General features: G+C 55.3%; 1 protein-coding gene across 3 annotated transcripts in view; it reads left to right on the forward strand.

The window, feature by feature from the left end:
• Positions 1-17,784, forward strand: part of NUP210 (nucleoporin 210) — a 97,702-nt gene that overhangs the window by 61,851 nt on the left and 18,067 nt on the right. For all 3 annotated transcript variants that reach the window (XM_034658849.1, XM_034658848.1, XM_034658847.1), the window contains exons 21-29: positions 6,039-6,167; positions 7,226-7,353; positions 7,443-7,578; positions 9,088-9,150; positions 9,333-9,512; positions 12,074-12,154; positions 13,227-13,358; positions 14,429-14,587; positions 17,332-17,423. In XM_034658849.1, coding sequence (XP_034514740.1) covers positions 6,039-6,167; positions 7,226-7,353; positions 7,443-7,578; positions 9,088-9,150; positions 9,333-9,512; positions 12,074-12,154; positions 13,227-13,358; positions 14,429-14,587; positions 17,332-17,423 — 1,100 coding nt within the window. The remainder of the gene's footprint in view (positions 1-6,038; positions 6,168-7,225; positions 7,354-7,442; positions 7,579-9,087; positions 9,151-9,332; positions 9,513-12,073; positions 12,155-13,226; positions 13,359-14,428; positions 14,588-17,331; positions 17,424-17,784) is intronic.

The following is a 17,784-nucleotide window of genomic DNA, read 5'->3' on the forward strand; positions in this document are numbered from 1 at the left end:
ATTCTGTTTGTTAGTATTTTATTGAGTTTCTGTTCATAGTCCTAAGAGATGCTGGTCTGTGCTTTTCTCTCTTGTGGCTTCTTTGTCCTGTTTGGGTATCAGGGTAACATCAGCCTCACGGAATGCCTTAGCAGTGTTCCTTCTTATTTTTGGAAGAATTTGTGTAGAATTGGTAATAAGTACTCTTAAATGGTGGGTAAAATTAATGAGGGAAGCCATCGGGACATGATCTTCTCTTCCTGGGCAGTGTTTTGATGACTAATTCAGTCTCTTCATATGTTACAGGTCTAGTCACACTGTTCCTTTTTGAGACTGTTCTGGTGGGTTGGGTCTTTATAGGACCACTCAGGTTTTTTGGTTTTTGGTTATTTGTTTTGTTTTCACCTTTTTTTACATCTCTCCAGTGATTGACCTTGGTCTTTCCCTGTCTCCCGGTTCAGTCCCTCGGAGAAGGGTGAGGAAGCATGTCATAATACTCCTGCTCTTCTCAGAGGCAGAGTCTCAAGTGGCAGAACCCCTTAGGTGTGTCGCTGAAAATCAGAGCAAGAAAACACTGTCTCTCAGCGCCTGGGAACAAATGCATGTCGTTAGAGGCAGCATGAGGGCTGCTAGAAGTCCGAGATCATAGGAGGCTGTCCCCAGAGCATTTTTGTTCCCTTTATAAAAGAAAGAATAATTCCCTGGCCATCCCTCCTGCCATGTAAATGAGTGTGCACTGTCACATCCTTCATATTAAAAGGAAAGGCTCAAATCGTAAATAATTCTGACTGCTTGAGATATGCCTTGCTTTGCTTTACTTCTGGAGATTAAAAAAGAACTCCCCTGTTATCAACAGGGCACATGGGTGGTTCAGTCAGTTAAGCATCTGCCTTATGGCTCAGGTCGTGATCCCAGGCTCCTGGGATCGAGCCCCGTGTCAGGGTCCCTGCTCAGTGGGGAGTCTGCTTCTCCCTCTCCCTCTGCCCCTCCCTGCCGCTGGTGCTCTCTCTCTCATGCTTTCTCTCTGTCTCACATAAATGAATAAAATCTTCCCCCCCCCAAAAAAAGAACTCCCCTGTTATCAAGAAGAGGGAAGCTTCAAGTTCAGAAAAATGTATACAGTGCCAACAATACCTGGGGACACCTTTACTCACATTTACCTTACACCTTACATTTTGAGTAAGCCCGGAGGATGGACCTACAGCCAGAGAGAGAACTTTCCTCCAAGAACAAGAGCTTCTAAGAGCCCGTGTTGGACTGGGCTGCCCCTGTAGGTAGTGAGTGCCCCGTCTCTGGAGGCAGCCAAACAGGAGCTGGGACACTTGTGTGGAAGACTCGAGAGTGGATTTCCACATCAGAGTCAAGTTTCCCCGGAAGACCTACGAGCCTGTTCAGTCCCACAATGCTGCAGTTCTCGGTTGACCCCTGTGCCATCCCCGTCAGCAGCAGACGCTAGGCTTCTCCAGTCAAGACAAGTACTGATGTCCCCGTTCTACAGATGGTCCCAGCAAGAGCCGCAGCAGATCTCTCTAGGTTGTGGGCTGGCCCTTGGTCGTGTGTCTCATCCCGCCCTGACTCTTGTGGAGTGGGACAGAGTGCCCAGTGCAGGCATGACCCCCAGGGCAAGCCTAGCCCTGCGGGAAGCACCAGCAGCCTCCCATGTGGCAGGCCTCATAAGGTGTTCGGGAGGCACCTGGACCCCTGGGGTCTTTGCTCCCCATCGGCTTGGGCCTGTGCAGAGACCATTGTACCTCGAGGTGGAGACTGGGTTCTCTTTCCTCTGCCCTCCTGTAATCTGCCAGAGGAACTTTTCACGGAGCGTTGACAATTGGTGACAGATCCTAGCAGCTTCTCTCAGACAGTTGTTTCTGAAGGACGTTTACACATTTCTTTGGCATTTTCCAGCTGCTAATTAGCAACATTCTCATTTCCCTTAATCACAGAGACAAGAAAGCCCACAGCAGTTCTTCAATTAGCTCATAGAAAATGTTTCTTTCTTCCCTATTGATACACAATCGGGAGGCAAGAATGGCTCCTGGGTATGTTTCAGCTTCTGAGTGTCTCTAGAAGGGAGCTGTGGTGCTCTCACGCCAGGGCCATCGTGGAGGCTCTTCTGCCCATACAGTGCATAAAGGGCTGTGTGTGGCTGTGCGGAATTCTGCTCGTACACCCCCCCAAAGCTCTCTGCGAGGGGCCTTTGTTTCATTTTTGGCTGGCTTGCCCCTAGGAGTCCTTACCTGATTTAAACTTAGGGTTTCTTTCTTCTCACCCGTTCTTTCCATTTCAAGTCAAGTCTTCCATGCAGAACCTGTGTGACTAGAAGGGCAGAGGGAAAGGACCTACTGTGTGCCAAGCACTTCATCCCTTTAAGTAATGCATTCATTCTACAAAGACTGGTGCCGGTCCAGACCCTGGAGGTCAGTGGTGAACAAAGCGCGAGCCACAGTGTTCTCTCCATTCCTTGGGCCCGTGATGCATAGCCAGGCATGGCAACACTGTGTATTCGAGGAGTGCGTCAGGAAGGAAGATGATGCGGGCAGCAGGTGGCAGCCGCCGGCTTTAACTCGGGGATGTCCTGCTTTTCCCCTGCAAATGACCCAAGGACAGAGGTACCTGTCCCAGTCTTAGCCCTGCAGGAAGCTGGCTGGGGTCCCTGGATGGATTTTCATCCAGCAACCAAACCAGGGCTCTTCCCTGTGCCTGTGATTTCCCTGTGTTCATGGTCACCCCCTAGAGGTCTCAAGGACGTCTTGTTGGGGGTATAGACCCCAACACTTGCGCAGCATGTCCTAACCCCCCTTCCCCGTGCCATCAACAGGCACTCTATACTAGGAAACGAGAGCTGGTGGGTCCTATGGCGTTTGGAAGTATTTATCTATAAATGCCACCTGTCAGGGGACAAGTCTGAAGTGTGGGGGGCCCGGGGAAGCGAGGAGCCGAGCCGGCGCGGCCGGAACCTCAGGGCCTGGCGGGCGCAAGCGGACCTCATGGCGTCAGCCCGCGCACGAGTGGAGCCGCGACCTGCTCCACTGCCAGGGTCTTAATGAGCAGTAATGCATTCATCATCTCCGAAGAGATGACAGGGCTTCCCTCTGGGCTCAGTATGCACCGAAGTTCTCGGGTGGCACCTTCAACACTTAGAAATTAGAATTCACTCGGGCCTGGAGTTTCCCCTCCTCCTCTCCCGCATACACATTCCCCCCAAATGTCCATCAAGAAGCAAGTGGATCCGAAATGGCTGGAGAAGCAGACAGGCAGAGGCCAGAGTCAGCAGGGGGGCAGGTCCCCGCTCGGCCACCAGCTGCCTGGCAAATGCCCTCCCTTCCCCAAGAGCAGTTTGTCTCCCAGGGGGCCCGGCGAGCTCTCCCCTGAAGTCTTGTTGGGCAGGGGCGAGGGGAGCTGATGTGTGCTGGCAGGGGGGGGCAGGCCGGGTCACGCAGCCTCTCCATGGATGCCAGCTCGAGGCCGTCCTCCGCGTCTGTCATCCGGAAGGCAGCCGGACGTCCAGCCTCTGGGAAATCAAGTGGAAGACAAATTGATTTCCCCTCGCCATTTTATGTCTTTGTTTAAAATGTGCAAAATGGTCCTTTTGAAGGAGAGGGAAAGAAGAACAGGAAAAAGCCCTCCATGCATTCCCCTGCGTGGGTCTGTCAGCCGCCAGTGCAACATGTAATTTCTCGGTGCTGTGAAGGACACGCAGGTCCTGACAGCAGTAACTTCTGCAGGAGGATTGGATTGGAGCCTTGAATTAGGTTTTCAAAGAAAGCTCTCATTTCTCTCTCTCAATTTTTTTAATGAGTTTTCATTGAGGGAAGACGAATAAGCCAGGGTGAATCATCCTGGCAAAGCTGGAGGCCTGGTGCTTCCCAGACCCCACTCTGCAGCCCGGATTTCATACCAGACTTGGGTGGTGATGGCTCAAATTGCCCAGGCATCACTTTGGAATACAACCGTGATTTCCGCTCTGGGATCTTTGTTAATTGACTTTAAGTCATGGTGTGGAATAACTCGGGCACGCCTCATCTGTGTTGGTGTGCCCTTGAGCTCAATGATACTGGCAGTTTCCAGCTTGGCCAAGCTTGCTAATGCTCTGTGCCCCCAGCTAACTGTGGGCTTGGGCCTCTCTCTCAGCTCTGCCCTTTTCCTGCCCTGCCCTCCTCCCCTGCCCACGGTTCCATTTTGGTTACTGGGGGCATCCCGCTCTGGGAAGTGGCAGAGCGTGGTAGAAGGAGCCCTGAACTGGGAGCTTGGGTACCTGGGTTTCCTCCCCAGTGCTGCCCCTTCAAGGCTGGTTCCCAACCTGTGTGGGCCTCAGTTTCCCCATATGTGCATTGAAGGAGTTGGACCACAATCGGTACTTCCCAAAGAGATGAGGCTATGTGGGTTTGCGACTCCCCCCTCCCCCCAGACTTTCTAGGTCTTCACAAAGCTAAAATTAAAGCTAAGCAAGCAGGCTGGGGTACCAGGTTTCTTTGCCGTAACTACAGTGACCTAGAGCTGTGACCCTGGATCTTGGTCTGATCGATATATGTTTAGTGGGGGGTGAACCTGTGCCAGACGCTAGGCCCAGCCCTGAGGCTACAGCCAGTGAGAAGACAGCCTGGGGGAGGACCGGCACTAGGCTGTGGTCTCTGTCACCGCCTAATTACAAGCAGTAAAGCCGCACCAGGAGAAGTGAGCAGAGATAGCGAAGAAGCCTTAGCTGTCTAATTGGGGAAGACTTTCCAAGGATAGATGCTTAAACAGAAGCCTGAAGGAGGAGCCAGAGTCAGCAGGTGAAGACAGGGTGCGGGGAAAAAGCCCCAGATTGTTAAGATGGGCTGTGTGGCCTGAGGCAGGCAGGCTCTAGCTGGCTTTGGGGAACAGAGCAGAACGGTGGCTGGAGCCTGACCACAATGAGGGAGCAAGGTTTGCAGTAACATTAGAGCCATGGGCAAGGGCCAGCTCGTGCCAGGATCTTCTAGGACATGTGAAGGGTTTGGACTCACTCTCTGGGCTGCCTTTGCAGGATTTTAACCTGGATGTGATGTGATCACATTTGGCTGTCTCCTTAAGGTCGGAAACCTGCTTTCTTTCCCCCCACAGGTTCTTAATATTGACATTCTAGCTTTACAAATACTGAATCACTATAAACCGCCCCTTCCTGCCCCTGCCAAATGTCTCTACCACCACAAACTCTAGCCAGCAAAGCCAGGGCCCGACAGAGACAGGAAGCAGCCCTCTGGACTCAGCCACCAGCTCCATGGTTTACCCCCCACTTGCCCAGCCCCCAGACCATCCAGTTGAGATACATGCCTAAGCAATACAACACATCACTACAAGTGCGCGTGCAGCGTGAGAGTGATTGTGGTGCGGTTCCTCTGGGGAAAGATGCCTCTGAATGTGGGGTCCCCGAAGCAGATGGGGAAGGAAGGAGGTTTAAAATGGGGGTGGGGAGTCTTTGCAGTGAAGACTGGAACACAGTAGCTCGGGTGTGTCCATCCACTCAGAGTGCTCACGAGGTCTCCACTTCAAACACGGCCAAGGCAGAGAAGAGTGTTGGGATGAATGAGACTCACAGGGCTCATACTTGAGACCATGCTGGCCTCTGTGGTCTGTATACAGGTTCTGAGATACTAGGGGGCCAGAGGACGACTCCTGAGTGAGGGTTTCATTCAGAAAGCTGCTATGTCATGTGTGGCACTCTTATATTACTGGAGCTGCAGGGGCAGGTGGCCTGCACAGGAGACATGAAGTCCTGGGTTTGAGTCCTCGTGTGTGTCCCATGGCCACTGACTGCCCTGCTTGGAGGAACTTCCATTTTCTCTGTCTCGTAAATTGTACCAAGTTGAAGTAAATGTTCTCCAAGATCCATCCGGGGTCTACCATGTTACGTGTCAAGCCCTTTCCCTGGCTGCCACTGGGGGCTCAAAACATGGAGTAGGGCAGTATCTGGGTTAGGATTTTCCTTGTCTGCTGCTTGAGCCCTGGCCTGGAGGCCTCCTGGAGATGGCGTCCCATGAGGGATGGGCTGATGCCACGAGCAGCTGCAGGACCGAGCACCCCCTCCAACGTTGCAGGTGCACCCTTTGCTCCCGGGCATGTCGACCATCATGATCCATGACCTGTGCCTGGCCTTCCCGGCCCCAGCAAAGGCTGACGTGTACGTCTCGGACATTCAGGAGCTCTACGTCCGCGTGGTTGATAAGGTCAGTGGCAGCTTCCTAATAGGGCCCCTCACTGCTGGTTCACGGAGACGAGGAGAGTGGTGAGGGTGTGAGAGTTGTTTTCCTCATGCCCTTCGCTCTTTCTCCTGGCTTCTGAGTCCCTATACCCACCTCCTGAGCTGCTTCGAGCTTCTAGTGCTGTCTCGCCTCTGTCCCTCCTTGTGCACGGTGTGGAGCAACCTCTGTGATTAGATTTTTATGCCAGTTGACATCAGGAAAGTTCATCTGTAAGTCGTGCCCGAAGTTGTCTCCTCCTTAGCCCTGACTTGGGACTTCCTGTCCTCTAGCTGGCGTAGGTATGAAGCAAGGCGCACACCTTGCTGATGGTGAATTTTCTCTCCAGTATGTGGGTTTTGGATTCTTGGAATCCAAGTGGCAAATGAGTAAAATGCACGAATGCCAAGTGCTTTTGGAAAATGAATACATAATAGATCTAGGCTTTTTCTTTTAACGCAAATAGGAAATTTTTATTGCTCCAAATACCTGAAGGAGCTGCAGCTAGGCTCACGGAGGGTTGCTGTCAGGTTCCTAGTTTCCTGACTGGAGAGAGTAGGAATTAAAAGGGGAATGTTTGAGCAGCTTAGGGTACTTGAAAAGCCAATATTCTCTTACACAGCCTCAGATATTCCTTCTGTGGTCCTATTTCCTCATCAGACTTGTTTCTTGACTAAGCATCTCTGACGCTTCCTATCCTGAGGGTCTTGCTGTATGTATTATATATGCTGCCAGGTGTGAGCCATTTGGTCAATGAGCACTTACTGAACTCCTCCTGTATGCCATTCTGGCTGCGTCTTGTCACTCTAACTAGATTCTTAGTTCTTTAAGAGTGGGGAGTGTAATTTATGCATCTGAGTATTCCCAAAGCCCCTTGTATACAGGAAGCACTTTATTGATTTTCATTTGTCGATTGGCCGATTGGAGCTCAACCTGGGTCTGTGGGTTTGAGGTTAGCAGTGCTTTGGCAGAAAGCCTTGGAGGGCCACTGGTGTTAGAACTAGTCACTCAAAGGCTACCCTGAGTCTCTGTCCCCCACGATGCAGGTGGAGATTGGGAAGACGGTCAAGGCGTATGTCCGTGTGCTGGACTTTCACAAGAAGCCCTTCCTGGCCAAATACTTCGCCTTCATGGACCTGAAGCTCCGAGCGGCTTCTCAGATCATCACATTGGTGTGAGTCCTCCCAGGGGTCCAAGGAAGCCATCTCAGGGACGGCACGGGTAGGTTCAGGGGAGAAGTCCCAGCCCTTCCCTCTATTCCAGGGCCCTCGACGAAGCCCTTGACAACTACACCGCCACGTTCCGCGTCCATGGTGTGGCCATTGGCCAGACCAGTCTCATGGCGACGGTGACTGACAAAGCTGGACAGCGAATCAGCTCGGCCCCACAGCAGATTGAGGTAAAGCTGTGCCTCCTCGCACTGTGTGGGACCCATCCAGCCCTGGCTGCCTGCATGCGTGGAGTGGGAAGTGTGTCGTTTTGGCGGTGGGCTAGGAGTTCTAGGGGTTGTCCAGGAAGCTGCCGTGGAGAAACCGTATGAAAATCTCTGGCCTGCGATGTCCTCTGATTCAGAGGGAGCCCTCACCTGTCCCCGGGGAGGCAGCGCCAGAGGGAGGGGCCTGAGGTACTTCAATCTCCCTCTGGGAGGGATGTGGCTCAGAGAGAGGGAGAGCCACTTGTCACACGGCCGAAAGTACCAGAAAGGAGCGGCTGGGTGGAAGCTGCAGGCAGGAAGCTTGTCCTGGCAGTCGGCCCGAACCGGCCCTCCGAGGCAGTGGGCTGCTGTCGTGGCAGCTCCCGGAGCAAGCAGGGAGCTCTGAGGTCCCCTGGGGTCATCTCCCTGTGTGACTTGGGACTGTCTTGTGGCATTGGGTTTTCACAGGAGCCTCCCAGTCCCCAGGGGCCAAGGCAGCCATGGCCCTAAATGCATGTCCAGGTTTCTCCTTCAGCGGCAGCACCAAACTGCTTGCCTTCCTGCCAGCCTCCTCCGCGGGTCTCGTCCACACGGGGGCTGGCAGACTTTGTATTAAACTGTTCCAGAGCCGGTGCTTGTGGTTTGTGCCTCTGGATGGAAGGACTCCTTTCTTCCGGTGAAGAAGAATTCATTTCTGCCTATAAATAGCACAGCCCTACAGAGACTAACCCTTACGCACAGAGCAGCCCCTTGGCCGACTGGCGTATGCGCTCACCGACCGGGTTCTTCCTGTGCTCCTGCTAGGCTGGGAGGGAGGCAGGAGGATGACGTTGGGCCTTCCGTGCTGCAGAGACAAGGGCGTCCTTGTCCCTGCCCCTCCCAAACCCCTCTTTCTCCATCTGAGAAGTTTTGAGGGCACTGAAGGGAACTATTCTCAGGCAATTTATCAGTAGAAATTGGAGATATGCGGGGAAAGGGAGAAGAATCCTGAAGGCAGTGGAATGTGAACTTTGACGTGCATCAGAATCCCCTGGAGGACTTGTTAAAAAAGATTTCAGGACCCCCCCCCCCATTCAGATTCCACAGATTGGGGTGGGCTGGAGAATGTGTGCTTCTAATGGTTCTCGGGCGACACTGACACTGCTGGTCGGGACCACACGGAGAGGACCGTGCTGTAAGGGGAGGTTTTATGTGAAGATTTGTTGATTTTCATGGGGCTTCAGGTCTGGTGAAATGAAGCATGGTTGCAAACAGCGGAACGTGCCCCCAGGAACCGCAGATCCTTAGGCCCCTGGGGGGCTGAGATCCTGGAGAGGGGCGCTCAGGCTCCTCCCAAGCTGGCCAGGACCCCAGCCCCTCCCCAGTCCTCTCTCACAGAGGAGGGAAGTCCAGGCGCCACGTGTCCCCTCCCTGAAAACATTCAGGGTGGATTCTGCCCGGCTGTGTGAGCTCGGAACACAGCGGCCCCCTTCTCTTTTGTGTTTCCACACGCAGGTCTTTCCCCCATTTAGGTTGATACCCAGGAAGGTGACGCTGGTCATCGGGGCCATGATGCAGGTAGGAGCCAAAGGCCACATGCTTGCCCAGCCCACCCGTGGCCCCTGCCTGGGCTCAGGCATGCACTCACCCCCACCCTGGGCGTCAGGAGGCTAAGACGGAGAGCTTGGGGGTGTTGGCGCCCTCGCCTCTGAGGATGAGACACGGGGCTGACTGGGCACCGCTGTTTCTCCCCTCTCCAGATCACCTCGGAGGGCGGCCCGCAGCCCCAGTCCAATATCCTCTTCTCCATCAGCAACGAGAGCGTTGCTGTGGTGAACAGTGCAGGGCTGGTGCGGGGGCTGGCGGTCGGCAACGGCACGGTGTCTGGGGTCGTGCAGGCTGTGGACGCTGAGACTGGCAAGCTCGTCATTGTATCTCAGGTAATGCGTGTGGGCTCCACTGGGCACTCTACAACCACCTCCTTTAGTTCCCTCAGCGCCCCCTGCCCCCGGGCATTTGCTGCTACCCTGCTTCCCGATGACGGGCCTAAGGAAGAGCTAGTGGCCGGAGGCTTGGGGACGTGCAGACGGAAGAGAAGGGGTACGGTTGCCTCTGACATGCTTTGTGGATTGCAGTATGAGTTTTCAGGGGCGTGTGTAGCTCGGCTACTGTAAGCCTGGACAGCTGGACACCAGTAGGATTTCAGACCCAGACTTGTATTTCGAGGAAAAAGGAAAACCTGAATCATGCACTAATTGCTTTTGCTCTGCTGGAGGTTAAGTTACTCCCCAGACCTCTTGGCTGGACTCGGGGACATTTGCGAAGTGCTTTTCTGGATCAGTAGAGATGTTGGAAGGGTCAGTTAGTGGAGTCCCCCCTGCAGGACGGTCTTCCTGCCCCACGTCGGCGGCCCTGACTCCAGGAGGGGGAGAGTTGGTGTCTCTTTTGTTCGTTTGTGTGAGTAGGCTTCACATTCAACGTGGGGCTTGAACTCATGACTTTGAGACCAAGAGCCGCGTGTTCCACCCACTGAGCCAGGCAGGTGCCCTGAACGCTGGTTTCTGAGTCTGATCGTGTTCCTTGTTTCCCAGGGGTGGGCCCCTCCTTGGGCTCCTCAGGGGAGATGGGAGATGGTCTCCACGTCCTGAGCAGGCCCAGGTTCTCCCTGACATCCTGTGACCGCGGTGACTTGTGGCAGCATCTTGGGGGGGCGGCCAGAAATCTGGGCTCTCCTGTGACTTCAGACAGCCTTTCCAGAACCCCGTCCTCCTGTTCCAGCATTCAGGGCTCCCTGGAAGGAGTCCGTGGGCTCCCCTGAGTTCACTGCAGCTCCCTAGGGGAGCTGGCATGTGCACCGACCTAGAGAAGGGGAGGCCGATGCGTCCTCCTTCCCCGAGGCTGACTTTGATCCGACATTGAGTTCATTGATTTACTCCCTTTCTCAGGAGTTTCAGTGTCTCTGCAAGTGTGCTTAGACCACAAAGTCTTTTTGAATCATGGAGGTAGATGGCCTGATTCTACCTATCGATTTTATAAAGACGACAAGAAAGCGTTGGGAATGTGGAAGCTGTCCTGTGGCCTATAGCAGGATTCAGAGAGACGTCCTGGAGAATAAGATGAAGGACCAAGGAGGCCTTGCTTGCTTGCTTTTTTTCTTTTCTCTTTTTCTTTTTCCCTCTAAAGAAAGGCTGTGGCTTCAGGAACTCATTTATTTTTCTCCTCCTGGGGGCCCAGGTGGCTGAATGGCAGCTGGCTGCAACTTTGGCCAGAGGGGCAGACAGCCACGCGTTTCCCTCCCAGCCACTTCTCTTCCCGGTCTGACCTTGCTGGGCCACCTCTCTCTGTGTGTCTCCCATCTGGCGGGGTGGGAGAGGAGCCGGGGGAAGGGCCCGGTGCCCCTTGGCAGATGGAGAGGCTGTGCCACCGGCTCCAGCTGGAAGCCGTCTTCTTGAGCCCAGGCAGGCGGGGGCTCAGCTTGATGCCCACGTGTCTGCAGAGAGCTTGGGGTTCTGCTCAGAAGCTCCCAGTTGCATCTGCCTAAACCAGGTCACAGATCCAGCACCCGTGGCCGGGGTATGGGCCGGGACAGGCAGAAGGAGCCCTGGCAGTGAAAGGGACAAAGGGAAGGCAGGGAATAGATGTTTACCGAGCACCTACTAAATGCCAGGCATCCGTCCACATCACAAGACACAGGCGGCGGACTCAGTATGAGCCAATGCGAGAAAGGCTTAAGGGGGTTAGTAGCCTGGGTTCAGCAAGAGTCAAAAGCACTATAAAAAAGCCTGATAAAGTTGAACTTTATTTTTAAAAAGATTTTATTTATTCATTTGAGAGACAGAGCATGAGCAGGGGAGAGAGGCAGAGGCAGAGGGAGAAGCAGGCTCCCCCTGAGCTGGGAGCTCAGCGTGGGGCTGGATCCCAGGACCCTGGGATCATGACCTTGGCCGAAGGCAGATGCTTAACCATCTGAGCCACCCAGGCGCCCCTAAACTTAATCTTTGACCAGATTGGAGTATAGACTTCAGAATGGAAGAGGTCGTAGGGGTCTGCTCTAACTAGATTCTACCTGTGTCCTCCGTTTGTCCCAGCACCCTGGTCACTTACGGACAGAAACAAGCTAGATTTGGGGTTAGGAGAATCTGGAATCCTGTCCTCGAGGGCCACCCAGAAGAACAGTCCCCAGTCACTGCCCCCAAGTCTCTGGAGTGCTACCCAGAGCAGCTGGATCAGATAGGTCTCTGGACTCAGAGGACCAGGATGGGACCCCCAAGGGAACAGGAAAAACAGCAGCCAGGTCTCTGTGGGCTGAGCCACCCACAAAGCCAGGCTGCCTCGGGAAGAGGAGCACGGTCCTGGACATCTCAGGAGTGCCTCCTGGCCCTGGGACTCTACGCTGGCCTGGGCGAGATCCCCCTTCCCTGGAGGGGTCCCTTCATGACACGCCCATTGCTAGCGCCTAGTCCCTGCCGCAGCCAGCCTGAACCCCGAGCCCTTCTCCTAGGACCTCGTGGACGTGGAGGTGCTGCTTCTCCAGGCCGTGAGGATCCGCGCCCCCATCACTCGCATGAGGACGGGAACCCAGGTGAGGCAGGAAGCTGTCCGGCGCCCCCCGTCCGTGCTTGCTGTCCGAGCAGCCTCTCGGCAGGTCTCGGGCTCTGAGTTCAGGTTCAGGATGAGCTTGGTGGAGTCGTGGCTGGGTCACTGTTCCCTCTCCTGCTCAACAGCTGCTGGGCTTTGGGGTTCAGCTCCAGCTTTAGGAGCCTTCCCTGTGTTTCCTGCCCCAGGCCCCCCAGGTACTCTGTGTTTTCGCTCCCCCAGCACAGAAGCTTCTTGTCTGCATAACATTTGTTCTGTGTCGGCACAATTACTGAGTGACATCTGTGCCCCCTCAGAACCTTCCCCACCCTGAGTCCGCCAGCTTCCCACACCTGGAATAGCATGTGGCACGTAACAGGAGCTCACGTCTGTAGGTATCCTACTCTGAGCTTTCTGTGCAGTAATTCCTTCGATGTTCCTTAACGACCTGTGAGGTTGCCCCCCATGTCAGCTCTCTGTTAGGGATGAGGAGATGAACACACGTAGAGAGCTTACAGCCTTGGCCCAAGGTCACACGGCTAGTAAGTGATGGAACTGGAAATCGACCCAGGCAGCCTGGCATGGAGTCTGTTCTTGGCTTTTTGCAGTTTTCCTCCGCATGTTTCACCTAGCGGGCGCTCAGGAGCTGCGACTCCCGCCCGTGCCCATCCCCCGTGAGCAGGGACCCCCTGCTAGGTTGAGAAAGAAGAGCAGAGGCAGGGACCACGGGGCAGGGTGAGCCGTGCCACTCGGGAGGCTGCAGGCACCCTGAAGCTCTGGGGGGTCACATCACAAAGAGGGGGTCTGTCCGACAAGGTGAGACACCGTCCACAGCCCAAGGACAGTGTGTGGAGGGGCCGGTTCTCTTTTATTTGATCACTGGCTGTTCCGCCAGCCCTTCCCGCACCTGTGCTGGGCCCATCTCTGGAGGGAAGGATGGGGTGCGGCTCCCATGGCACAAGGGTGATAGGAAGGGCCCCAGGCAGTGGAGAGGTAGTTCAGGCAGTGCCCCAGGGCTTTGGGGGGCATGCTCAGCAGGGGGACTTCCAGTTGCCATGGGCCTGGCTTCTCTCCTGCAGATGCCTGTTTATATCACTGGGATCACCAACAACCAGAACCCATTCTCCTTTGGCAACGCTGTGCCAGGCCTGACCTTCCACTGGTCTGTCACCAAGCGGGACATCCTGGACATCCGGGGGCGGCACCACGAGGTAACTGCCCACCCAGAGCCCCCTCCCCACCGTGTGCACCGGTGTCCGGAGCAGGGCGCCGTCTCCCCGTACTTCTGCATGTGGGGTCTGCACCCTCACTCCCAGGCCACTCCTGGCCCCATTCTCTCTCTCAAGGCTCATCAGGACACCTAGCAGATGCTGCCACCACACCATCCTCCCCTAATGTCCTTCCTCCCCTCCCAGTCCTCTCATGTCCAGGAATCTGGGCTCCTAGCTCTCCCTCCTTGGAGGCCTTTCCACTCTAAGCATGTGCTTGGTAAGCTGCACAGACGGCTTCATGGGTAACCGACTTTGGGAGGCAGCAAAAATGACAGCCTGCTGGGGAGGTCACAGAAGTTCTAGAACATCACAGGGTCTTGGTCGGGGTCCGTAGTCTGTAACTTCTGACCTTTTCTCTGAGGTGATGCCTGGCAGTCCCGGGGCTTTTTCCAGATTTACTCGCAAGGGCAAATTCCCCTCCCCTTAGCCTTTCTTAGAGGGACCCTGGCCTCTCCTCAGACCTGAGAGCTGGACCCCCTCCTTGTATTGACTGGAGCCTACCTATGGGCAGGGACTTGGTGTGTGTTGCCCAGTGGGCCAGTGGAGAGATGGGATAGGGTGCGAGCCCTGGATAGGGTGACTCCAGTCTGCCACCCCAGTGGGTCGTGGTCATGCAGGACCCAAGTGGGGGCTGGTTTGAGGAGGTTTCTTCTTGCTTTATCTGTGCACAGCGGGGAGGGGGTGGTTGGGACGGTCCTGGGGCTTCCCCAGACTGTTCCCATAGCACAGACATCCCATAACAGGGGGGCTTTTTAGGGAAACACTGCCAAGCCTGGCATCCCTCTTGGTTCATCACCCACTCCACACGCTAAAGGTCCTGAGAAGGCCTGCCCAGCTGGGTTGACCCACCTGCATCTGTGAACCTCGCGTGACTGTATGCTGCATGGTTGCTGGGGTTGGCGGGTCCCGGCCGGAGCGGGGAGGCAGCAGCCTTTGAGGACAGGTGGGCAGCTGTTGGGGGTACCGGGGCCCCAGCCCCTCCCTGAGAACGTGTTTGGTGTCTATCCCAGGCTTCACTACGGCTGCCGGCACAGTACAACTTTGCCATGAACGTGCATGGCCGGGTGAAAGGCCGGACCGGGCTGAGAGTGGTGGTCAAGGCTCTGGATCCCACCGCTGGGCAGCTGCTTGGCCTTGCCAAAGAGCTCACCGATGAGATCCAAATCCAGGTAAAGGGCAGGGGGCAGAAGCCACCGTTAGAGGGAAAGCAATCGCCCCCCCCCCACTCCCAGGGCCATTCAGGCCCCCATCAGCCCCGCTACCACCCCTGCACCTGATCACTTCTCGGCCTGCAGGGGTGAGGAGCATATAAGGTGCTGTGGGAGCCCAGAGTTGAGGCTGCCCGAGGCCATCAGGATGGGGGCAGGTGGCCGGCAGGCCAGGTGGAAGGAATGGCACATACAAAGTCCTAGAGGTCTGAAATAGCTCAGAGTTTCCCCCGAATAGATAATTCTGCGCTCCGAGTCTGAGGCACCTTCATGGTAGGAAGAACTGGAAAATCATGAGGCATTCGTGGAATTGTCTGTGTTTATTTCGCAAATACTCACAGAGCGTTTAATGGAGGCAGACTTGCCTTTCGCCACTTCCCAGTGTCATCTCACCTGGGAGGTGCTCCATGAAGCCAGTGGGGCGCTGCTGCCTGATGATGAGTCTGCGGCCCAAGGGCGTAGGGGTCACAGTGCCCCCTCCAGGTCGCAGTGAGTGGGTGGTGGGCCCAGAAAGGCCTGGAGGGCTGTGCAGTGTGGACGGCCTGGGAGATGGTGTGACCCATCGGTTCACAGATGGAACCCGAGCCTCAGAGAGGGAGGGGGTTGCTCAGAGCCCCCAGGTGTACACCACTGAGTCAGGACCTAGAGCCCAGTGGTTCTCCCACCTGGGGTTCGGCACCCATGTTTCTCTCTCCAGCCTGCCCTCCTACCTCCCCTGTCCTTCGGGGACCCTCTCTAAAACTAGGGGGGGACAAGTTACTTCTGAAGAGCAGTTTCAGCTTCAAAGGGCCCCGTTCTGCTCACCTGGGACTCAGTAACACGGGATCCCTCTAGATTGCAAAGAAAACCTGAAGGTGGCCCCTACATATCGTGAGAAGAGAAACAGAGTCAAGCCCCCGCTTGCGGATGAAATAAACCAGTTCTAACTTAGACACTTACCCCTGCAGGGGTAAGGATTTTCAAAGAAAGAAACAGCCGTTTAGCAACCCCCTTACCTCTGCCTGTGTGCATGCACGTGCACACACAGACCCACAGACACACACACGCTCACGTACACACACACATACAAGCACACGTGGATAAATACAGTTACAAACAGACCCAAATACAAGGATACATTCTTCCCAGTTAAAAATAAAATGAAATCATGTCTGGCGCCTCTCGTAGGATTAAAGACAGGGCCTTGCAGCTTCCAAATTCTCTAACCTCACTTGAGTCACTTAACATCTTTGTGCCTCGGTTTCCCTAGCTGACAGCAGCTGGAGGTTTGAGTCCTTCAGAAACTTCGAGACGCTGGTTCCAGCCCACAGATGGATTTGCTTTGGTTCATGAAGTGCTCTGAAACAATTTTTATTTGTTGCCAACATTTAAAAATAGGAAGATGTTGTCTAAAAACTCAGTAGGCAGCTTGTCCTGAAGATACGGCGTCTTGCCTCGTGGCAGAATCAGCAGGCGATGAGAAGCAGCCTCCCCCTAATGGAGCTGGCCCCACGGCTCCCCCTCCTTGTCCCCCTTGGGGGGCGAGGCCGCGGGTCCGTCGCTGTTGACCCTGGTGCTTGCACTGTTGCTTTCCTGACACTTGAGTTAACAGGAAAGTAAGATCGCTCTTCCACCCTCCCCTCCCTCTGAAGAGGGGCAACAAAGCACACGCATTTAAGAAAAACAGGAGGAAACCTATTCGCGGGTGTGTTTCCCGGCGTGGGTGTGTCCGGGTCAGAGCCAGTGAGGCTGCTCCGCCCTGGGCACCCCCTGCCAGGTGGAGGGACTCCCCCCGACACCGGGACCCCATCTCTTCCCCAGAGGCCATTTATCATTCACCATTCAGGAAGTGCCGCTCACGTCACTACACGAATCCCACAGCTCTTTGAGACCGACATAGATAGCAAGGATTATTGGTTTCAGACCCATTTTACAGATGCGGAAATCTGGGCTTATGTATATGATCAGAACATAGCAGTCCTGGGAGAGAGGGAAAATCGGACCCTTAGAATCCAGCCCATCTGATGAGATCAGAGGCCAGTGGGGGAGCTCAAAGTTGGGTTCAGCATCCAGGCTCAGATGCCAAGGGAGGTCCTCCCAAGGGCCCCTAGAGAAAGGGACTTGGAAGGGTGGTGGGCAATTAGGGTGCTTGTCGGGAGGGCTCTGGAGTTCCCATGAGAGCTACGACCATGGGCTGAGGAGGCGTGGAAGGCCTCAGAGCTCTTAGGGAGTGAGGACCAGATTCGATCTGATTCACTCTGACAGGACCAGGCTTCTCATCTGCTGGCCCGGCTCACCGACACGCCCCGCCCCTGGCCCGCGCGGCTCCCGGAGTACGATCAGGGCTGTGGGTGGATGGGGGTATTCCAAGGTGGGCACAGTGAGGAGCAGCTGAGCCAGACCCTGGGCCCTGTAACTCTGTACACCGCCTTCCGTGCCCACAAAGCTCCCCCCACCACGGGAACCTGGGGAGAGGCCCGTGCTCCCTGGCTTCGTGAAGCAGCCGCCGCCGTGATGCACAAACATGAGCCCGCCTGCTTGTTCTCATCACACCTCTGGCCTCTCTTAAAAGTCCGCCCTTCCCATCCCATCCCCTGCCTCCTGGCAGGTGCCTGCAACAGTGTTCCTCCCCTCTGGGCCCCCTGGGTCTCACTGCCAGGAGGGGAGCAGGGGCCTGGATGGGACTCCAGCACATCCCAGGGAACAAAACTCGCCCTCCGTTCCAGGTATTCGAGAAGCTGCTGCTCCTGAGCCCTGAAATAAAAGCAGAACAAATATTAATGTCACCCAACTCATTTATCAGGCTTCAGACAAACAGGTACGTGACTCAGCGGTTGTTTGCAGCAGGGCTGGGAAGCAGCACTCCGCACCCCGCGACTCATTTGTCAAAGTTGTCAGGAGCCGAGGGTGCTTCAAGCGAACTGCGTCTCTCGGTTGGAAGTGGGTGCGGCTTCTGCGTTCCTCTTTCTCTTCCCCGTGGATTTCTCCTGCTGTTCCACATCACATGTCCCCGTGGGTCCAGCTTTTCATCCCTGTCGCCCAGAAAGCTTTTAATGCCCACTGCTCCAGTCCACGACCCCAAAGGGGAAAAAGTACCACCTTGGAAGAGTAAAATTTTCAAATGCCCCTTTGTCTTTGAGACTTGCTGCTCGGTGGATATCATTCCTGACCCAGCAGCA

This window comes from Ailuropoda melanoleuca, chromosome 4 (genome assembly GCF_002007445.2).
Source record: "Ailuropoda melanoleuca isolate Jingjing chromosome 4, ASM200744v2, whole genome shotgun sequence".
Classification (NCBI taxonomy): Eukaryota; Metazoa; Chordata; class Mammalia; order Carnivora; family Ursidae; genus Ailuropoda; species Ailuropoda melanoleuca.